The sequence below is a fragment of the Nicotiana attenuata genome, unplaced genomic scaffold (genome assembly GCF_001879085.1).
Source record: "Nicotiana attenuata strain UT unplaced genomic scaffold, NIATTr2, whole genome shotgun sequence".
NCBI lineage: Eukaryota > Viridiplantae > Streptophyta > Magnoliopsida > Solanales > Solanaceae > Nicotiana > Nicotiana attenuata.
The window spans coordinates 539835-561967 of NW_017670485.1; the positions used below are offsets into that span (position 1 = coordinate 539835).

General features: G+C 36.7%; 4 protein-coding genes and 1 long non-coding RNA gene across 6 annotated transcripts; 4 read left to right on the top strand and 1 right to left on the bottom strand.

Annotated features, from left to right (window-relative positions):
- The first annotated feature begins 2479 nt into the window (after positions 1-2479).
- On the top strand, positions 2480-3910 carry LOC109240102 (probable pyridoxal 5'-phosphate synthase subunit PDX1). Its single transcript, XM_019406725.1, has one exon. It carries the CDS (start codon positions 2724-2726, stop codon positions 3651-3653), a length of 930 nt encoding a protein of 309 aa, XP_019262270.1. The 5' UTR covers positions 2480-2723; the 3' UTR covers positions 3654-3910.
- Positions 3911-7277: 3367 nt separating this feature from the next.
- LOC109240104 (kinesin-like calmodulin-binding protein homolog) lies at positions 7278-8152 on the top strand. The gene is made up of 4 exons (XM_019406728.1): positions 7278-7384; positions 7461-7628; positions 7739-7854; positions 7980-8152. The coding sequence occupies exons 2-4, from the start codon at positions 7602-7604 to the stop codon at positions 8131-8133; spliced, it is 297 nt and encodes a 98-aa protein (XP_019262273.1). The 5' UTR covers positions 7278-7384; positions 7461-7601; the 3' UTR covers positions 8134-8152.
- Positions 8153-8729: 577 nt separating this feature from the next.
- LOC109240103 lies at positions 8730-9313 on the top strand. The gene is made up of 2 exons (XM_019406727.1): positions 8730-8880; positions 8975-9313. The coding sequence occupies exons 1-2, from the start codon at positions 8755-8757 to the stop codon at positions 9248-9250; spliced, it is 402 nt and encodes a 133-aa protein (XP_019262272.1). The 5' UTR covers positions 8730-8754; the 3' UTR covers positions 9251-9313.
- A 3553-nt stretch (positions 9314-12866) lies between these two features.
- Positions 12867-17723, top strand: LOC109240105 (phosphoinositide phospholipase C 2-like). Of its 2 annotated transcripts, XM_019406729.1 has the most exons (9): positions 12867-13214; positions 13295-13491; positions 13907-14048; positions 14325-14465; positions 15140-15342; positions 15504-15621; positions 15773-15925; positions 17038-17124; positions 17329-17720. In XM_019406729.1, exons 1-9 carry the CDS (start codon positions 12900-12902, stop codon positions 17629-17631), a joined length of 1659 nt encoding a protein of 552 aa, XP_019262274.1. In that variant the 5' UTR covers positions 12867-12899; the 3' UTR covers positions 17632-17720. The 2 variants fall into 2 exon arrangements, with proteins under 2 accessions (XP_019262274.1, XP_019262275.1); XM_019406730.1 differs by lacking the exon at positions 14325-14465 and having other exon boundaries at positions 17329-17723.
- A 417-nt stretch (positions 17724-18140) lies between these two features.
- On the bottom strand, positions 18141-21379 carry LOC109240106. The gene is made up of 2 exons (XR_002070003.1): positions 20196-21379; positions 18141-18388 (listed from the first exon to the last, which is right to left on the bottom strand). It is a non-coding gene; the product is annotated as an uncharacterized LOC109240106 (long non-coding RNA).
- Between the last annotated feature and the right edge of the window lie 754 nt (positions 21380-22133).

A 22133-nucleotide genomic window follows, 5' to 3' on the forward strand; every position in this document is an offset into this window, starting at 1 on the left:
AATTTAAATCTAGAACCATTCTTTTTATCTTCATTGGTTACAGTCCCAGCAAGAAGGGATATAAGTTGCTCACCCTGTCTAACTCTAGCATTTTCTTTTCCAGGGATGTCATCTTTCATGAACAAGTTTTTCCTTTTTCTACTCCTAGTTCCACTCATTTTTTTCCATCTTCTGTTCCTTCTAATTCTCCTACTATTTCCTTTCCTCGTATGTCCCCTACTCCCACTAATACCACTCTTGACTCTTCACATCTTCATGTTCCATCACCTCACAGTCCTTCACCTTCTTCTCCTCCTCTTCAACCTTCTCTAGTTCCTCTCTCTTCTCCTCTTCCTCCTGTGCTCAGAAAATCATCCAGAACTTCTCATCCTCCTGTATATCTTGGTGATTATGTTTGCAATACTACTTCTACTTCTAGGGTACTTTCTGTGTCTTCTGAAGATTGCTTGCAAGAACCTAAGTTCTATCATCAAGCTGCCTCTCAACCTGCTTGGCAAGAGGCTATGATTAAGCAATTTCAAGCCTTGGAAGCCAACAATACTTGGGACATAGTCCCTCTTCCTATTGGTAAAAAGGACATACCTTGTAATGGGTGTACAAAATTAAACAAAGGGCTATATGTCTATTAAAAGGTATAAAACAAGGTTAGTAATTAGGGGGGATACTCAATAGGAGGGTGTAGACTTTAATGAGACATTTTCTCATGTAGTTAAGATGACTACTGTTAAATGTCTTTTATTTGTAGCTGCTAAGAGGGGTTGGGCTGTTTACCAACTTGATGTAAATAATGTCTTTCTACATGGATATTTAGATGAGGAAGTGTTCATGAAAATTCTTCAAGGTCTTTCTGTCACATCTTCTGATTCTATTCATGTTGCTTCTTTAGCTTTTAAACTAAATATGTCTCTCTATGGGTTGACAAGCCTCTAGGCAGTGGTATGCTAAGCTTTCCACTACTTTGCAGTCCAAGAGTTTTCAGCCTAGTCTAAATGACTATTCTCTGTTTAGGAAGTTATCAACGGATCATATCACTATTGTAGTTGTGTATGTGGATGATATATTAGTAGCTGGGGATGACATTTATGAAGTTACTGCCCTCAAACACTTTCTTGATGCCCAATTCAAAATTAAGGATCTTGGGAAAATTCATTATTTTCTAGGTCTTGAAATTGTTAAGCTTCCTCATGGTTGGTCATCATAAGTTTACTACTGACCTTCTCCAAGAATATAACTATTCTACTGTTAGTCCAGTTGTGTCCCCATTGGATCCTCATGTTAAACTATTAGCTGAATCTGCTGATCTACTTCCTGACCCTTCCATTTACAGACAATTGGCTGGTAAGCTAAATTATTTGCAACATACTCGACCTAATATTTCTTTCACAGTCCAAAACTTTAGTCAGTTTATGTTTTCTCCTAGGGTGCCTCACTTAGAGGTTGGTTATCATGTACTGAGGTATTTGGCTGGTACCTCTGGTTTGGGGCTCTTCTTGAACAATGCTGTTGATTTTTCTTTGAAAAGATACTCTGATTCTGATTGGGCCAGTTGTTCTGATAGCAGAAGATCAGTTTCTGGGTTTCTCTTGTCACTTGGTGGTTGTCCTGTCTCCTAGAAATCCAAGAAGCAACCCCTATAGCACTATCTTCTACAGAGGCTGAGTATAGGGGGCCCTCAGAATGTTGGTAGCTGAAATTACGTGGTTGGTTCGTTTGTAGGGTAAACTTGGTATTGATAATCCCTGTCAAGTCCAGGTATGTTGTGACAATCAGGCTGCTGTTCACATAGCAAAGAATACTGTTTTCACGAGTGTACTAAGCACATCGAGGTGGATTATCACTTTGTCCGGAATACATTAGCTGCTGGTCTTATTTCTCTTCACTCTATTTCTACTTCTACTCAGCCTGCCGATACTTTTACTAAATCCTTACTTGGTGTGCAGCAACAAGGATTCATTGTCAAGCTTGGAATGGCCAGCCCTTCCAGCTTGGGGGAGGGGGGGGGGGGGGTTGGAGCTGAAAATAGTAGTAGAGATCAGCCTGGTTAAGTAACATGGCCCAAATGTAAATTAAGATACCCGGCTCAAAATTGTATATATGAGCAAGTGTGTATTACATTGACGGATTTTATTTTTGATTCTTATACATTCAATAAAAGATCTTTTTAGAGCTTCTCTCTCTGCTACTGTTGCCAAATTAGGGTTCTTCAATCTATTGCGTCTCACTGCTAAATTTGAGTGTTAACAATAAATCACGTATAAATTCAACTGTACTGTTTTACGGATACATAATTTAAATGATAGGCAATGAGAATAATTTATTTTTTTATGAGAATCCAAATTAGTCTACGCACAACGTGAATATCAAACATCAAACCAGATGAGAAGTAAAAGAAAAACTTATGTAAAAGAGCTCCCACTGTCCCACACCCCATATTTAAAAATGTTTATCACAAACAAACAAGGGAAAACGAGGACTGATAAGGAAGTACGTTGATTTTGTTTGGTGTATAAACAATGAAGATTTTTTCAGAATTAAAAAGGCCGATTAATAATTAAATTAATAGAGCAGTTACTACTCCTATAAACAAGGTAGAAATCCTCAGACACAGAATCCCTAGCCACTTTACTCCTATTCTCCTCCACCACCTTTTCATTTCCTATCTCCTCCTCCTTTCTTCTGCTCTGTTCCTCTCTTTCACACACACACACACACACAATTCGATTATGGCCGGAAGCGGTGTGGTAACACTTTACGGAAATGGTGCACTCACCGAGACTACAAAGCAATCCCCTTTCTCAGTGAAAGTGGGTCTCGCTCAGATGCTTCGCGGCGGCGTTATCATGGACGTCGTCAATGCTGAGCAGGCCCGTATAGCCGAGGAGGCAGGCGCGTGTGCCGTCATGGCCCTTGAGCGCGTCCCCGCTGATATACGCGCTCAGGGCGGCGTAGCCCGCATGTCGGATCCCCAGCTTATCAAAGAAATCAAACAGGCCGTAACCATCCCCGTTATGGCCAAGGCCCGTATCGGTCACTTCGTCGAGGCCCAAATCCTCGAGGCTATCGGAATCGATTACGTGGACGAATCAGAAGTCCTCACTCTCGCCGACGATGAGAACCACATCAACAAGCACAATTTCCGCATTCCTTTTGTCTGTGGCTGCCGTAACCTCGGCGAAGCCCTCCGCCGTATCAGGGAGGGAGCCGCCATGATACGCACCAAGGGGGAAGCCGGTACCGGCAACATCATCGAGGCCGTCCGTCACGTGCGTTCCGTGATGGGTGATATCAGGGTGCTGCGGAACATGGATGATGATGAGGTTTTCACTTTTGCTAAGAAGCTTCAGGCACCGTACGACCTGGTGATGCAAACAAAACAGCTCGGAAGGCTCCCTGTGGTTCACTTTGCAGCAGGTGGGGTGGCAACACCAGCAGACGCAGCGCTTATGATGCAGTTGGGATGTGACGGAGTGTTCGTGGGTTCTGGAATTTTCAAGAGTGGTGACCCTGCCAAAAGGGGACGCGCTATCGTGCAAGCTGTGACTCATTACAGTGACCCTGGACTGCTGGCTGAAATTAGCTGTGGGCTTGGTGAGGCTATGGTTGGAATAAATCTTGATGATAAGGTGGAGAGGTATGCTAATCGTTCTGAGTGAGATATGGTTTGTAAGTCTAGAAAACTCTTAATTTCGTTTTAAATGTTTACAGTAATTGAGGTTTAAGGAGCCTCTTCTTGTGCTTTGGACGAGCGTATTTTATACTTTGGAATATGTTCTTCCGTATATTGTAGTTTTGATTTTCTGGCCAGTTGTTATTTCAGCAGGTTTGAGTACTGAAACCATTTGGAATGGGATAATGTCTTTTACTCAAATGGGATGATTAAGATTCATTTAGTTATGCATTTGTATATTCAGCTGTGTCTCTGCGTATATTCTGGGGAAGTATGGATTTTCTATTGATTAGCATGTGACTGTAGAAAGCGCATGAATCTGGATACCGGATACACATGATAAATATACTATATACAGTCATCTCTAGAAGTTTTGATGCACAAATACATGTATGTTAATGTATGTAGTCTTAAAGTTACATGGAACAATTTCTTTCAATCCATAGAAACTAAGCATGGAACAGAAATCAAGTATCCTTGTTGGCAAAAGGAACTCGCTTGGGTTAAGGTTAATCGTTATTGGCACACTTACATTAGGCCCGGTATTTATCAGGAGTGTTTTGAACTTGGTTCTAGATTGGATGATAGAGGTTACATGGGATATTTAGAGAATCCCTAATTTTAGAAAATCCAAGGACAGATTATTGAGTAGTTAATGAAAGGAGTCCAGATGCAGCAGAATGAACTTGAAGGATTCATATTAGTAAACTTCAACTTGTTTGAGTAGTTATTGTAGTTTGAGGCAGTGAGTGTACCTCTATGCTGGATTCACCTTCCATTACCTCTGGTAGAAGTAGAAGTAATTTCTCCCTTCTGGTTTCAAATGCACTCTAAGTTGATTTCTGGTGTGTTTAGTTTCAGCTGTGAATTTAATAGAGCTCTATTCTGTTCATCTTGGTATTGTTTCCTTGTTCACTTATTTTCAGCTTCTTGCAATTGAATATCTAGAGAAAGAAATTGGGTTGCGTATTGGTTGTGATGATTCGAATGAACATACCCCTGATTTAACTTGTTTCTTCGAAATGCCATTAGAAGTTGGTTTCTGTTGCGATTGTAGTTTGATCCAGTGAATCACGGGCAATTTGATATATAACCAGCTTTGAGTGTGTGGCATGTACCAAATCTTTCCTTTTTCCATTCCATGGTTGCACTCGTGAGCTTATGCCATTTACTTTTAGGTGCACATGCCAATATCGAGCAGTGGGTTTTCTGCTCTGTAAAAATGTCTTCACAATTTGCGTCAGTGATATTTTCACTACAAACCTTACTCTTAACTGCATCATTATTACTCTTTACTACAACCATTATGTTGTGCCGTCCCTTCAAGACATCTGATAAAATTGGAACGAACAGAGAAGGTTAGCATGTCAATGAAAATAGGATAATTACAGTTGGAAAACAGAAACAAAATCCCACTTGGCTCTCTACCTGCTAATTCGCAAGTGCAATGTTATGCATTACCTCTTTCAGTATTGAAGCCCGGCATGCACATGGAAACAGGGTAAGGCGCGGTTACTGGAAAACTCTAGCGGGATAGGAGATATGGACAACTTTTTTTAGTTCAAAATTCTTACTTCCAACAAGAATTACATTCTCAGTTCTTTTTATTCATCTATAATGGTTGATGTCAATTACGACTTAATCAGCGATATTTTAACTTAGGTAATTTTCACAGTTCATGGCTCGAAACAATTCAAGTACTCTTTAACGACAGCAGTTGCTAGAAGGTTGAATCGATTTTATGATTATCATTTGATGTTTTTTTTTATATATATATATAAAGTCCTTGAGAGTTTGAAACGTCACTTGCACCACAATATTGAGAAGGAAAGATATCGTGAACTTTGTGAGCGAACAGAATCAGGTAATCAAGAAATCTGGTTGTAGGACTAGACTAGTTTTTATAACTTGGATAGCTTCTACAATCTATGTTCATGTAACTACACAAGGCATAGTTTGGCACAAGATTTCCATCTGTTTAAAGCTTGGGGGACACAGTTGCCTAACGCCTATGTTGCTGGAAGGTAGCAAGTAGGGGTGTACATGGACGGGGTTGGTTCGGTTTTTACCAAAACCAAACCAAACCAACTATATCGGTTTGGATTGGTTTGGTTCGGTCGGGTTTTTCGGGTTTTCGGATTTTTTTATTACATGAATATTATTTCAATCTTACTTTGTTAAAATTATAGATAAAACTTTGATAAGTGAATATATGTTTAGTAAATATGGAAAAAAATTGACAAACATATGATCTATTAAAATATTCTATTGGGAGAATTTTTTTAGTAACACATGATAGTTATTTTCTTAGTCGTCTAACAATATTTTTTCGTTAATTTCCGCTTTCAGGTTAATACATGAGAGGATCTCAAATATTTCTACATTTTCTAAAGAAAAATCACTATAAACTCTTAAAAATATAAATAAAATTTATATATTTATATGTCGGTTTGATTGGGGTTTTTTTACTTAATACCAAACCAAGTCAAACCAAACCTAGTCGGGTTTTTTAATCGGTTTGGTTTGGTTTTTCGGTTTGGTGCGGTTTTCCGGTTCGATTTGAACACCCCTAGTAGCAAGTATCCAATGAATTAGAAAAAACAGCCAAGCAAACGTGAATCATATAGGTGGCTAAAACGTGTTGGAATTTTTAATGAGATGGCTTATTGGCTTAGCTGTAGGAATTTCTAATATTTATTCCCAACCCCGCCATCAAGAAATTTACTACTCCATATAACTTGCTCTTGCTCTTCGCTTTACTAAAATTTCACACATCGCAAGCATCACTTTTAACGTCGGCATTATATACCATTTCTAGGACCAAAATAGGGGAAATTAATATTCCTAATCAATTCCCAGATACTGAAACCAAAAGTTTTCTAATATTCCACTATGCATATCACGAATATTGATATTAATATTCCTACATATGAATGGAACAAACAAAGTTGGATATGTAATCTGTGGCAGACGCAGTACTGGAATTCAGAATAAATGAAAAACAGACTCTTGAAGAGAGTGAAAAGATAAAGAGTCAACAGATGAAGTTATGAGAACTTACTTAATTTTTTGGCTGGTGGGATAAGTATTTATAAAGTGTGTAAAGAAATTATCTTTCTACAAATGAGAAGAATAGTTGGCGTAAATAAAGAAATTCTTTACAAGATAAATAATTTTTCCACCAAATTAAAAAAAAAAAAAAAGATGAAACGAAACTGTGCAACATTGCTAGCCCGAAACTTTTGTTACTATCAGCAGAAAAGAAAACTAAGAAGTAACTAATGACTTCTAATCTGTTAAATCGACAGCTTCTTATATTCTGTTTTGGAACTTTAACTTTTGTGGTATCTGTCTATTACTTCTTCTTTTCTCATTTCTTTTTATTTCATAGACTCAAGAATTACAAAGTTTGACTTATGTTTTGATGGCTTAAGGCCTCTAATATCAGAAGGGATCATTTGACATGGTTTTTATCAATTTTTTAATTTGTTAGTCTTGATTTAAGAAGTTCCTGTTTTAGCTTTCTTAGTTTCTTTGGAGACCAGATATATTTTATAGTGGATACGATAGTGATGTTTTCCTTTTATAACTTTCGTGTGATATACTTGCTCTTTCAGGAGGTTGCAAGGATAATCAATTTGTCAACTCATGCTAGCTTCAGTCTGTTCGAGTGCCGTAAGGTTGTTACTGGTTCTAAATTCGTAGATCCTATAAATGGTACTAATTCCTATCCACTTATTAAAGTCTTTTAAGGTCAAATATTTAGCATCTTAAGCTTGTGTGCTTTGTTTAGAGGATGACAATAAGTATATTGGCAATCTATTGGCGGACTTTAAGGCGTCAAACAACAGAAGTGAGGGGGATATTTTGCACTGTAAACTGATTTTCAAAAAGACAGTTTCTTCGGGAGTCAAATGAAGCTGTTACAGAGCCAATGTTCGTGCAATTATCTTATGTTCAAGTATGTTGATTTGCTTCTAGTTGAGTTGTACTAATTATTTAAGTTCATTGGTAGACCTTCGAAGTCAAAGTTGATTCTACTTCATGATAATAGATGTTATGTGTTCACAGTTACAGCACGATTACATACTGGGCAATTATCCTGTTGGCAAGGATGATGCAGCGCAGATGTCTGCTCTGCAGATTCTAGTTGACATTGGATATGTTGATGGCCCTCAATCTCGCAAGTTAGTAGTTTTTAATATCTTTTATTCCTTTCAAATTATGCGTAGTACTGCTGCTAGTCATCTCAAAGCCTGAACATGTCGTAGGTGCCCCCCTATCTGCTAAGTTGTTTTGTTATTTATTCTAGAGATTGGCCATCGCTGCTGGAATATTTTTTACCCAGACAAATTGCAGTGACACGTGCAAAGTGGGAGTGGGAGTTGGATATCCGTTTCTCCTTGCCCAAGGAATCATGTTCAAAGAAATTGGGGAGAAGTTCTTTCTATTTAATTTTTCATTAATGTTGTCATTTTTATGATTAATATACATGTATTTTCTTTCATAATACAATGTGTTCTCCAATAAATACTAGTAGATGATTTATGCTTCATGTATTTCTCAACCACTTTTTGTGAGCAGGAAACGGGAACTACCAGCAGCGGTTGACTGTTGTCTTCTAGTTCTTCTCCAATTGCTCATTCTCTTTCTGTTTGTTTCTTTTTTATTTTCATTCTGGCTAGTTTTCCCCTTATTTGAAATTATACCAAACAGTGTTTCGATGACTTATGTTGAAATTCCTTGGAATAGTTTATCCATGAACTCCATTTGAGTTTGTGCCAGGTCAAAATAAGGTTCATTTGTTATCTGCAGGAAAACTTGCCCAAAGATGGTGCCAAACAACAATTTATGCAGAGCTTGCTGACTCATCCATATGGGAATTCAGTTTTCTTTGCTGTTGGAAAGATTAATGATCCTATTGGACTCTTGCCAGAGAAAAAAATAAGCGTGGGTAAGATACGATGTATCATGTTGTCTATCAAGTTACAGAAGAGGGATGAGTATTAAGTTACACATTCTTCAATGTTCAAGTATGATTTCTTGTTCCCTACAGGTTCATTTTTTCCGTCCAGTTCGTAGGCAATATGCTTACGAACTTTATGTATATTGCTAGAGCAACACAAATGTCAATCTATGCAGGGAAAGGACATTTGTGTTGGTCTAGCAATATACATAAAGTTCGTAAGCAGGTTAAAAGAGTCTCGAATAAAGTATGTCACCTCCATGTCTCTGCGTTTAACATGCATTCTGCTTTTATATTGATATTGATATTTTATGTTGCTTGCATTGATATGATGAGTACAGATGGAACTCGTGCAGAAAGATTTGGAAAGAGAGTGCAAGGCTTTGAGGGTCCAAGTTTCTGAACTTCAAAGTAAACTGGATGATGCCAATCAAAATTTGGACGTTGCACGAACAGGTCTTGCAGCTAAAGACATGGAGCTGAGGGAAATGAAAGAGATGAATATCTTGTATCATGATTGTATAGTATCCACGGCTAGGTTGTTGACCGGCCTTAAGCTACACGCTCAATTTGATCAAAATGAAGCCAAGCTGCCTATGCTCAAGGAGAGCCATTAAGCTTAAAAAATGTTAAATTTGTTGATACAGATGTTATATTTTCAACCTCAGGCTCTTCAACTACTATTCTGGTTCTCTAAGTCGAAGTGTTATATTTTGCAACGGACGTGAAATGTGTCGAGAGGATACAAAGATTGCAATGCAATAGGATTTCCAGGTTGCTTCTCTACGGTTCTCATGAAACAAAGTTCTTTTTTTTTTTGTTGGTAAAAGCTATAAATAATTACCATAACAAGCAAAAAAACCAATACACCTAAAGAGCACCTTTACCTCACAACCACCTTCATGAAGGTTGAAGGGTATTATGAGAATAAAGGCCTCCAACAATCCAACTAGTTACATAGTTTTTGTTAATCAACTCAGAACACCTATAAGCTTTCCTTGAATATTGTAACATATCTATCCTCACTCTAATTTCCTGTTGTATTTGTGTATAGACAAAGGGGTCGTTTGGTTGCCGGTTAAAGTTATGCAGGTATTAGTTATACATGTATTAGTTATGCAGGTATTAGTTATGTATGTATTAGTTATGCAAGAATAAGTAATGCAGGGATTACTTATGCATGCATTAGTTATGCAAGGATTAGTCCTTGAGTAGTGCACGTGAAATTCAATAAAAAGGTCATGCTAATTGTAGTGTATATAATTCTTTCTTGGATTTTGGTTGAATTTCTTGCTATATTGTTACACACTTTATTTAGTAATTCAAAAATATCATAGTACAAGATTGTTATTTGCGGTAGAAAACGAACAATGAAAAGTTTGCTGGAGAAAATGGCAATGATTTGTGGTAAATTGATAGGGGTAAATTTGTCATTTCAGTATTTTATCCATGTATTACTAATACATGTATTAGTTATTCCATCTTCTCCCCCGCATAAAATAACACACAGATTGACTCATAACTTATACATGTATTATTTATGTAGAATTGTAAAATGCCAACCAAACATAGTATTAGTTATGCTGAATTTTTTACAAAATAACTAATGGCTACCAAACATGGTATACGTTATGTTACCCCTAATACATGAATAACTTTTCCCCTAACCGGCTACCAAACGACCCCAAAGTGCATACGTACATTAGTTCCTCTAAACACCTTCCAATTTCTAGTTTTCCATGTCTGGTAGATCATTGCTCCATACACAACAGCCATTATCTCCTTTGTACACTTCTTCCAATGTTTCCGTATGATACTGTCAATGTTTCCTTTTTGCTCATATGTGGAATGACAAACCCTGTCCATGCTTGCATCTCTCCCCTGAGTGTAGAAAACCATCTGCACTCCCCAAATAAATGCTGATCAGTTTCCAGTACATCCTCTTCACACAAACAACACTTGTCATTCTCACAGGGAATGTTCATCATCAATAGTCTATCTTTAGTCTGCAACTTATAATTACCCTGCAAAGCCAACCAAACAATACACCTATGGCTAGGCAAGGATATAGCCCCCCAAACTAGCTTGGAAATACTAATTTTTGTTTAAGGCCCCAGCACAGCTATATAGCTACTTGAGGCAGAGTAAGCACCAGAGGAAGTCAATTGGTATTTATCATTACAATACCAGAGCCGCATTTCATTCTTCAGCTTATGCAATCTGCTGGAGGAGTGTCCATCCAGAAATTTATTCCAGGCTTTATATACAAACCATGCACCCATTTGACCCATAAACCTTCCTTCTTCGCTATCAGTAACCAAATCAGCTTCCCTACCAAAGCGGTAATCCATTTCTTGCGACATCTAATATTCAACTCAAGAAACAAAGTTGTAGTGCTACTTCCGTAAATTGGATTTTACGTGAGGAGTATCCTGCTAGACTAATAAAGTGTCTCTTTAGGATTCTTTACATAAACTATTAACACGATAATTAAAATTCAGTTCTTTGTTGCAGGTAAAAAATTGAGATTCGGCTAGAATGCTTGAGTTGTTTCGGACGAACAGGGATACAAAAAAGTAACAAAAGAGGCATGCAGACCTATTAATTGTATTGGTTGTACGTTTATCAGGGAGTTTCTTCTCTTGGTCTCTACCTCCATAAATGGCCGGAGCTCGTGTAGTCAATAAAGTATGTATAGACCTTGGAGATCAGGATTCATCCTCACAGAGACAAAAAGTATTTACCCTAGCTAAGCCCTGCTGGGAGGTAGTATGTGTGTGGTGGAATAGTCGAGGTGCGCGCAAGCTGATCTCGACAACACTATTATATATATTTATATAAAATCCATGAACGGCTGGTGGGTGGAGGTAGATTTCCAGAGCTAATATCGATAAATCAAAGGTTGCGTTGTCATATGAAATAAGAAGAGTACTGTACACAGGGGCGGAGCTAGCCCATCAATTACGGGTTCGGCCAAACCCTGTCGCTTTGATTCAATCCATGTATTTGTCTTAGAAATCCATTAAATATATATAAATTTTTAATTAGAACCCAGTAACTTAAAATAATTAGAACCCCAAATCCATAAACTTTAACTCCTGGCTCCGCCTCTGAGTGTTCAATGGATGGATTAAGCCATAGATCATATCGAAGAACAACGTTTGTACTCCTCCATTGTTATCTATTAAGATTCTATAAAAGCTTCATGCTTTCGCTTCCCTGTTTCGCCATCTACTTGAGTTTTTAAATCCACAGATTTGGCCCTGTATTTGTGAAGACTACTGAATGCGTTTTATAAAGTATTGGTGATTTTCAGAATTCATGACTTAGAAAAAATTACGTGGTCTAATAAGTACTCTCCATGCACAACAGTTGCTACACGGTGGTTGAGTGGTTCTTTTTCCCTTTTCTACAATCTTTGACAGTTTGGAAACACTTGCAACCACACAATCTTGGAAAGAAAGAGAAGTATTGTTAATATTCCGAGCGTACAAAATTAGGTAATCAAGAAATCATGTGATTGCAGGAGTAAACTAATTTATTTAACTTGAAACTTGTATCCACCGACGGATCATTCGAGTGGTGGAAGTCGCAAGATAAGCTGTTTACATTACATCTCTTGATATGCGCCCCTTCTTAGGACCCTGCATGAATGCAAGACACTTACCGGAATTTGTATATATCTACCATCTATATTCATCTAACTCCATACGTTAAATTCAAGCACAAGACGTGAATCACATGATATATAGGTGACTAAAACAAATTCTCACTCGGTTGACTTTTGGGGTAAGAATTTCCATGGGCAAAGGAAATAAAACAAAATTTTATCTTATTGAATCCCTTGATTTAAATTAAAATAATATAAAAATTATTTTAGGTCACAAGTTCGAATTCCAGGCGTACTTGCATTTTGTTTTGGATCCCAAATTTTTTGCTTTGCCACTGAAATTTTCCATTACTGATTCCAATCAACCCCACCATCAAGAAACATAACTTGCTCTTCCTCTTCAATTTACTAAAGTTTCAGATAGAGCAAGAAGCATCACTTTTCGTGTAGGCATAATATATTCTTAATTACTGGGACCAAAAGTGGGACAATATATTCCTAAGCAATTCCCAGAATATGGAAACCAAAAGTTTTCTAATATTCCACCATGCATATCACGAACAAAGATATTAATATTCCTACATATAAATGGAACAATCAAATTCAGATACAATAATCTGTGGCAGTAACAATTGGAATTACTGTCGAGAAAAATAATGTCTAGCAATAATAATAAGCAACATTTCAAGGTTTGCTTCTGCTGGTCACGAGGATTCAAGTTAAGGGGAGGTGAAATACCAGAAGATATAAAGCAAGTCTTTGAATCTTACTCAGTAAATGGGATTATGAGCATAGATAATCTAATTAGTTTCTTAGAGAAAGAACAGAAGGAGGTGAATGTAACAAAAGAGGCCCAAAATATATTCAATAGCCTCAAGCATCATCACAATATTGTCCACAAAAGAGGATTAAATCTTGATGCTTTCTTTAAATATCTTATTGGTGATTATAACTTTGCTCACCAGTCTAAGGTATTAAAATTATCTTTGTCAATTAATTCTCCTTTAGATACACTTGTTTACTTAATTTCTGTCTATTGTTGGTTATTTAGGTCCACCAAAATATGGATGCTCCTTTGGCTCATTATTATATATACACTGGACATAACTCTTACTTAACTGGAAACCAGCTGAGCAGTGATTGTAGTACTGAACCAATAAAGAAGGCATTAAAGAAAGGAGTTAGAGTGATTGAATTGGACCTTTGGCCTAATATTACCAAAGATGATATCGATGTTCGTCACGGAGGGTAACTATTTCTGTTTGGGGAGAAATTCTTTGATTCCGTATTGAATATAGATCCTCGTCTTTCTTGTTTCACTAGCTAAGACCAAATTTTACATGTCTGTTTATTATTACCTGTTTTTTTATATAAAATTAAAATCAGATTTTCATGACTGTTTATTATGACCTTCTTTTTAATGTTAAAGAAAGCAAATTCTCATTTAATCTCGGCTGTTCTGAACATAGATCTTTCCTTTTTCATTCTTATTTAAAAAGACATCAAATTCTGGATCCAATTTACAATGAGATGTAAACGACAATAGAACTGAAGAGATTACCAAAGATAATAAACGACGATAAATTCTAACATCACTATGAAATTGAAAGCTTACGATCAATATTCCAATTAATTAGTCTTTATTTTATTCCTAAAACTGCAGGACACTGACAACTCCTGTTAAACTAAGCAAATGTCTGAAAGCCATAAAGGAGGTTGCTTTCTCAAATTCTGAATATCCTGTTATATTAACATTTGAAGACCACCTTCATCCTTACCCACACCTTCAAAAAAAAGTCGCTCAGGTGAAACCTATATATATATATATTTCAATTTATTGTTTCAAGGTAACACATGACTGCAATATAAAGAATTTTTACCACCTAAGTGTATTTTAACGGGTAGTTTATCTTATTTTTCAAGTTACTAATTTCACTTTTTATGGACGGTTACCTGTAACTATCTTTTAGGTAGAAGTTAAACACTTCTTTTAATATAAAATTAAAACGTACGTAATCCCTTGAAGTATTAGAACATTGAAATACTTTGCTTATTCGATGTCAACATAATTTTGAACGCAGATGGTCAAGAAAACATTTGGTTCCATGCTATTCATCCCACAATCACAAATGGACGAGTTTCCTTCACCAAACTCTTTAAAGAATAAAATCTTAATTTCAACGAAACCACCACCAAAAAGTAGCGCTGAATCAGACAATAAGGTAATAATCACAGAGCGGACATTTGGAGAATGAACTTGATACAAATACTCAGGTTTAACTTGTGCTTATTATTCTCTAGCCCTTGTTTTGTTGGGTGTGAGAACAAAGTCCCACATTGGTAGCTGAAAAGATTGGGAGTCTACATATAAGGTGTAGAGATCTCTTAATGGTGTGAGGCCTTTTGGGAAAAACCGTGCGGGCTTGGCCCAAAGCGGACAATATCACACCATATTAAGAGTGTACTTGGGCTAGTTTAGCCCAACATGTTTTGCATGTCCTTATCAATGTAATTTAACGTGTTATAGTATGTTTTTTTTTTACATTGTCACTGCATTGAACTCAAGTTTCTAAAAATGAGGCAGCTTACCTCTTAAACGGGTTAAGATACATTACCATTGTTGGTGTATGTATACACAGAGGTGGACCTATACAATAGGTAAAGGGGTCAACGGCACCCATAAAATTCGGTAAAATTTTCATATGTACATGTATATGTCTTTAGAAAATAGCGATATATTAATAGTGGGCACCCTATATACAAAACAGATTTTGGTTGAATCAAAAAGTGCAACTGCGAACTTCAAATCCCGAGACCGCCTCTGGGTATACTATAAGTTAAATCTCTTTAGACGTGATATTTTTTAAACACTTTCCTTCAATTAATTGGTATGTAGGAGAGGGATGAAGAGCAGGATAAGGAGTTCGAAGAAGTTCTCAAATATAGAGATTTGATAGCAATCCATGCCACGAAGCATAAAGGTGGCATGGAAAATTTTGGGAGGCATGCAAGTTTTGATAAAGTTGGACGTCTTAGCATGAATGAACAAGCCCTTGAAAAAGCTTTAGCTGTCACTGAACATGGCCATCAACTAATTCGGTAAGTTATATATAATTAAATCTTCAGCTTATTGTCTTTGATATAATTATTTCTAGAAAATATTTTCACTCACCAATTAAATACCAAAAAAGTTAATGTACTTTTTTTTTATATTTATGTACTGTAGAATTGATGAGTAAGTATTATTTTTCTTACTTCAGATTTACTCAACGACACATATTAAGGGTGTACCCAAAGGGTGCACGTATTGACTCATCAAACTATGATCCTCTAATTGCATGGATGCGCGGAGCTCAGATGGTTGCATTTAACATGCAGGTCGAGTAGTATTGATCTATCTTGCCATTTCCTTCATATATATACTTTCAGTTAAGGGTAATAAAAAATAAAGAAATTCTGAAAAAAGAAGCTAAGGGTCAAGATTACAGTTAGAACCTTAATTAATTAAATATTTCTATATATGTAACAGGGATATTGTAAGTACCTATGGATGATGCAAGGATTTTTTCGAGCCAACGGAGGCTGTGGTTATGTGAAAAAACCAGAATTTTTACTAAGTCCTGATGGCGCATGTCATGAAGTTTTCAATTCCATGGCCTTGCCAGTGAAGACAATTCTCAAGGTTCATAAACTGCAACACTTCATCTATTCTAAGAAAAATGACACAATTTTCTTATTGTTCCGTTTAAAAAAAAATAACACCTAAATTAGAAAATAGTTGAATTTGAATTTCTCATTCTTCTCTTAATGACAAAATTTTATAACTACACAAATATTATGGTATGTTGAAAACCATAAATTTTATAGCCACACAAATATTACAACATATTTAATATGACAAGTTTCAAAAGTATTCAATTTTTTATTTTATCATAGTTAAACTATGCCACTAAATTAAAATGGAATGAATAGTATTTAGTCACTTAAATTGTTGAAGAGTCTCACAACGGTAGTGAAGGAGATGGGTGAATTATATGGCTTGGAAAATCACCACCACTTGATAAGCTAGTTCTTAGGGTTAGAGTTAAGCTCAAGATCCATTTCTTATCTTGATATGAGTGTGACTCCGTACCCGATGTTGAAATTATATATTATATTGTCCATGCTTCAAATGTCCAGTCCTGGGCTGGAGGGAGGGGGGGGGGTAGAGGGAGGAGTTTCGAATAGTCCCAAATCAATAGTGAAGGGGATGAGTGGTCTTTATATGACTTGATTTTTATTTTTATTTTTTATCTTTTGAGCTATCTTTTGGGGTTGATTAGGCCCAAAATTCATTTTTTATTTTGGTATTAGAACAAGTCCCATCCCGACCGGATGTTGAACCCCCATATTACCCCCATATTATTTTGCCCATGCTTTAGATTTCAAGTCCTGGACGTACGGTGGGAGGAGGGGAGGCGGTTGAAGAGCCCCACATCGGTAGTTAAGGGATATGAGTGGTCTCTTTATATAGCTTGGAAATCCTTACCTCTTGAGCTAATTTTTGAAGTCGAATTAGACCCAAGATCCATTTCTTATCTTGATATGGCGTGCAGGGATGTTGAAGAGTCCCAAATCAATGGTGAAGGGAATGGACGGTCTCTTGATATGGCTTGAGAAATCCTTACCTCTTAAACAAACTTTTAAGATTGAATTAAGCTCAAATTTCTTTCTAATCAGAAATGCCACATTGTGGCATAATATCGACCTTGCTTGAGAATAACATATGTCTCATGTGTATTTTGATATAAACAGGTAAAAATATTCATGGGAGAAGGTTGGCGTGTAGACTTCCACTTTAGACACTTTGACTATTGTTCCCCTCCCGACTTCTATGCCAGGGTAAGCTATTTCATGTCTACTATACTTTTAGGTGACTAATTATTACATTTATTATTATAGGCAGTTTATATGTATTCTTTTATTTGATGATTTGATAGTGCATAATTTTTAAAGTCAATCTAATAGATGTTAAACTCTTTTAATAAAATATTTAACTTATATACACTAATAGTTTATATTGACAAATTGATTGAAAATTTGCAGGTTGGAATTGTGGGAGTTCCTACTGATACTAGTAAGATGTGTAGAACTAGGATAGTTGACGATCAATGGATACCAATATGGAATGAGAAATTCGAATTCCCAATTCGTGTTCCTGAACTAGCTTTGCTTCGGATTGATGTTAAAGATTATGACCCCTCTGGAGAAGATGAATTTGCAGGACAAACATGCTTGCCAGTTTCTGAGCTCAGGACTGGGATTCGATGCGTTCCATTGCATAAGCGCAGAGGAGATGTCTATAGATCTGTAAAACTTCTCATGCGTTTCGATTTCATGAGTCCTTAAACTTCTTATGGATTAGAGTTTATGTTATGTACATTAACGATAGTTAACTAACAAATATATGTATTTATTGGTATCAATTAGCTTGATATGATAATTTGGATAATAAAGTAATAACTAATTGTATACCATGTTATATGTCACGACCCAAAACCATTAAAGGTCGTGATGGTGACGGACACAACTGTCAGGCAAGCCAACACCAAATAATTAGTAAATTCTCGTTTTAAAGGAGACTCTGCTTGCTGCGGTCGTCTTCAGAGATGCAGCTCACTTAAGTCTTCGTATCAAGCATGCCGCTGCGCCCACCGAGACCACTAGACATACATGTGCCTGTGCAACAAAAATGCACAACAAGTGTAATATGAGTAAGAAAACAACGCGTACCCAGTAAGTATCCAGTCTAACCTCGAAGAAGTAGTGACGAAAGGTCGACTTCGACACTTACTAGTGGTCCAGTAATATAATCAGACGTGAATTTATTAAAAACATCAGTAAACTCAAGGGAATCATGAAGCAGGTAAACAATTCATTCGATAATAGGAGATTTCCAAATTAATATTTCATCAGTTATCAATTTATCTCAGGCCAGGGAGGTAATATCATTATTTATAAATTTCAAGGCAAACAATACAAGCATGCGCAAGACATGCCAAGGTCGTACGGCCCCAACCCAACATAATATTTTAACTGAGCACTGACAGAGGGTCTAACGGCGCGAACCATAGATGCATCTATTTAATCTGCAGAGGCGTTCGGCCTGTTCCACAAAAGGGAAAATACAATCAATAGTCAATCAAGTATTTATCAAGGAGCATTTATCCAAGGAAAAGTCAATTCTCCTTTAAATGAAGAAAATGAAGTTTAACCTTTTTAGAAATTCATTTACCAATTCGATATGATTTAAGCATTTTAAATTGTCAATAAGGTTACAAATATTGCAAGTATAGCATGCTTTTGGGTCCTAGACTACCCGGACTTGAGCATAATAGTAGCTACGCACGGACTCTCGTCACCTCGTGCGTACGTAACCCCCACAAATAGATGCACATATTTAATTATTCCACCTATAGGGTTAATTCCCTCTTACAAGGTTAGAAATGCGACTTACCTCGCTCCGAAGTTCCATAACCGGCCCCCAAGCCCTCCCGACGACTCAAAACGATACCCAACGCTCCAAAACTAGTCAATAATTATACGAATTCATAAATATATGCTCATACACTCATAACAATTCAATTTATATCAATTCCCAACTCCGCTTGAAAAATCGATAAAATCACCCTTGGATTCACGTGCTCGGATTCCGAAATTTTTCGAAGACAAACATTACGAACTCAAATATATAAGGCCAAATACATGTTCAGGCCTTAAACTTATCTATTTATTTCATTTAGACACTTAAACTTAGGATACTACTTATTGGACACTTATATTTGAGCTAATCTGTATCTATTGAGCACATTTTTGGCAGTCCGCTATAATATATGAGCGTGTGATTCTAACGCATAGTTGACTCGGCAAAAACGAATGATAAAATGACACATGGTAATAAGTGTCACACCTCCTTTTACCACCCGAGAGGGGATATAAGGGAGTTTTTCCATTTAAAGTGACATTATTCAAAATGGGATTATTTATTTAATTTTTTCAGAGTCGCCACTTGGAATATTTATGGTGTCCCAAGTCACCGATTTCTTTTAAATCCCAAATCGAGAAAATTCGACTTTTATTTTAAAGTCTGCGAACCAGAAATTCTAGATAAGAAATTCTGTTAACCCGGGAGAAGGTGTTAAGCATTCCCGAGTTCCGTGGTTCTAGCACGGTCGCTTAAACTATTAAAATTGGCCCATTATCCGATTTACTACATGTTTTAATCTATTGTGCATTTTAAACTTTTTAGCCGCTTTTTAATATTTCAAGAAATTTCAAGGTTATTTAAAACACATCGTAAGCCACGCTACATGAAATGCACACGCGGTTCACGACACGCTTTATTTAACCTTGTTGGAAATTAGAATCGGGTCACATGAAATGCACCCCCGAATTTTAGCAATTACAAATCACAACTAAGTCACGCGAACCGTACCCATAGCTATGATAATTTATTTAATTACACGCCTAAAGCAAACTACGATATTCCATTAATTAAACAAACAAAATGAGAGCATGAAGAGCTTTCTAAGCTACAATAGCATAAAATCTGTTAAACATTCCAAGCAGGTTTCTTAACCAACTCTCGTGACCCATTAAATAGCACACATTTCAAATGTCCAAACCATGTTGCCTTAAATTATTATTCAAATTGCATACCGGTAACTTCGATTTTAAAATCAAACACGAAGAAACAAATCAATAGGACATATGCACGTTAATTTAAGGTGCGGTAAAACTAAGTACCTAAGGTAGTTTAATTTTTTCTTTGTCTTTATCCAAGCTATTTGTTGAATATGGTCAAGACGGCTTGTCTCATGGAAGGTGGCTTTCTTTGCTAACTAGATAACTTATTTTGAAAAGCAAATATTAATAACACTTATTGCGACGGATACAGAGGTCATAGAACAAACCTTTAGATTTCCAAATATCTAATTCTCTTGAGTGATTAGTTGAATTATCAAACAGAGTATTCCAGCACATAATTGCATCAGAATATCCGCAACAATGGAAACTCTTACTGCAGAAAAAGATCCAAAAACAAATCCATTCAAGCCAACCTCGAAATGGATTACCTGAAAGGGCAAAAGCAGAGCAGCGTCGCCTGCGCAATCACTCCAGCTTTGGCCAAACATGACAACCAACCTCTTCTGCCTACATCTGATCGTTGTACCCTCAGTATAGCATGGAAATCAACTGTAGTACTGCTTTGAGCTCAAAATGTAATAAACCGCATACGGAAACTCGACTAGGCACCGGAAAACTCGAACCAAAACGACATCGATCAAACATTATTATCGAGCATCTCCAATGAGATTACAGCAACTAATCGGCAGCGATGAACTCAAACAGAGGGAAGAAATAAACTCAAAACCAAACTGGACCGAAGAAATTTGAAGGAAACCTCTTTCAATATATTAACAAAACTTCAAGCCAAGCTTTGTACAATAGCCATAACCATTGAGATAAGAAAAACTGAAATCAAATAACAGCCTCGGGACTGGAATCGCAAACAGAACCTTGACCGGAAAAACTTTTAACTCGAACGGACTTTCAGCGCCGAAACTTCGACTGCGTTTTAACGGTGGTGAAAACCGGCTGTTGACGTGAAGCTGGTGGACGTTTGGTGCGAGAGAAACGGATGGAGAAGAAACAACGGGTCCTTTGGGTGAGGGTTCTGGTGTCCTCTTGTTGAAGAAGAAGAGCTGATGGGTCTCCTTGTGTGAAGAACGGCGCTGCTTAGTAGCGTTAGTTTTTGGGTCTGATTTTTGGGTCTTTTTGCTTTTTGTGTGTCTTTGATCTTTTTTCAGAGAAAAAACGGCGGATTTTTTTGTAGCTTCGGGATCTGATGTGTGTATAGTGTGTTTTTTTTGAGAGGTGGCTGGTGTTTGGCTGCTGGTGGGTGTTCTTGGGTGAGGGTCTGCTGCGTTTGAGTCCTTAGGCGAAGAAGAAGCTCATGGTTTTTTGCTTCAACTTCAGGTCTTTCTTTGAAGAAGACGACCTAGGGAGGGGGTCTTTTGGAGTTATACGGCGCTGGGATCTTTTTTGTTCGATCCCCTTCAGATTTTTTTAGGCGTATTTTTGTGTGTTTAGGTCTGATTCCAGATTTTAGGCGTAAGTACTATTATTTAGGGCTACGGATTGAGAATTATGGGCTAGGTCCAAAATTAGGCCTAAAAATGAGTTGCTCGAGCCCAAGTTTTATTCTTTTCCCGCGAATGGAGCTAAAATACGATCATTTGTTAAATAGTCCTACTTAAATAAAATAACTGTTAAAATAAGACTAACCATTAAAACAAACTATTTTTTTAGGTATTTTACAAGATTAAAAATGATTACAAAACATTAATGGAACAATTTTTGTAATTTTTATTTTTCTTGTAATAAAATAAAATAAAAGAGTAAAAATTAGTTAAAATAGCTATATTAGGCCTAAATTAAATATTTACGTGCTAAAATATGAAAAATTTTGGGGATGAACAAAAATCACATGTCTAAAATAAGTATAATTAAAATAAATACTTCTTCCCCTCCCTTGTCTTCTTCGTCTGACCCATGGTCACCGAACCCCAAAATACTGAATAAATGCTGATTTTGTCAGAGTCTTCCATTTATAGCTCATCTAGAGTGCGGTTGCTTCATTCGAAGGCGAAGATCATAAAACAAGAAGGCAATTGAATAATTGAATTGATATAAAAAAGCTGCTTACGACATTTTTTTATCTCTCAATAAGCTTCTCTCTCTTTTGAGTTTGTGGCTAAGCAAGGAGGAATATTATGCAAGATTTGCTTCGTTCACCGTTTTTGCTAGATTTCTTTGGATTTTAATGGTAGAATAAATGAAAGTTGTGG

What these genes read in the sequence shown, in the direction of transcription:
- LOC109240105 (XM_019406729.1), top strand. Translation starts at nt 12,900, where the DNA reads ATGTCTAGCAATAATAATAAGCAACATTTCAAGGTTTGCTTCTGCTGG. An exon ending in TGGTTGCATTTAACATGCAG is followed by an intron (nt 15,622 to 15,772) that starts GTCGAGTAGTAT and finishes TATATGTAACAG; the next exon opens with GGATATTGTAAGTACCTATG. An exon ending in CTCCCGACTTCTATGCCAGG is followed by an intron (nt 17,125 to 17,328) that starts GTAAGCTATTTC and finishes GAAAATTTGCAG; the next exon opens with GTTGGAATTGTGGGAGTTCC.
- LOC109240103 (XM_019406727.1), top strand. Translation starts at nt 8,755, where the DNA reads ATGCTTACGAACTTTATGTATATTGCTAGAGCAACACAAATGTCAATC. An exon ending in TTAAAAGAGTCTCGAATAAA is followed by an intron (nt 8,881 to 8,974) that starts GTATGTCACCTC and finishes TGATGAGTACAG; the next exon opens with ATGGAACTCGTGCAGAAAGA.
- LOC109240104 (XM_019406728.1), top strand. Translation starts at nt 7,602, where the DNA reads ATGTTCGTGCAATTATCTTATGTTCAA. An exon ending in TGCAATTATCTTATGTTCAA is followed by an intron (nt 7,629 to 7,738) that starts GTATGTTGATTT and finishes ATGTGTTCACAG; the next exon opens with TTACAGCACGATTACATACT. An exon ending in GATGGCCCTCAATCTCGCAA is followed by an intron (nt 7,855 to 7,979) that starts GTTAGTAGTTTT and finishes TATTTATTCTAG; the next exon opens with AGATTGGCCATCGCTGCTGG.
- LOC109240102 (XM_019406725.1), top strand. Translation starts at nt 2,724, where the DNA reads ATGGCCGGAAGCGGTGTGGTAACACTTTACGGAAATGGTGCACTCACC.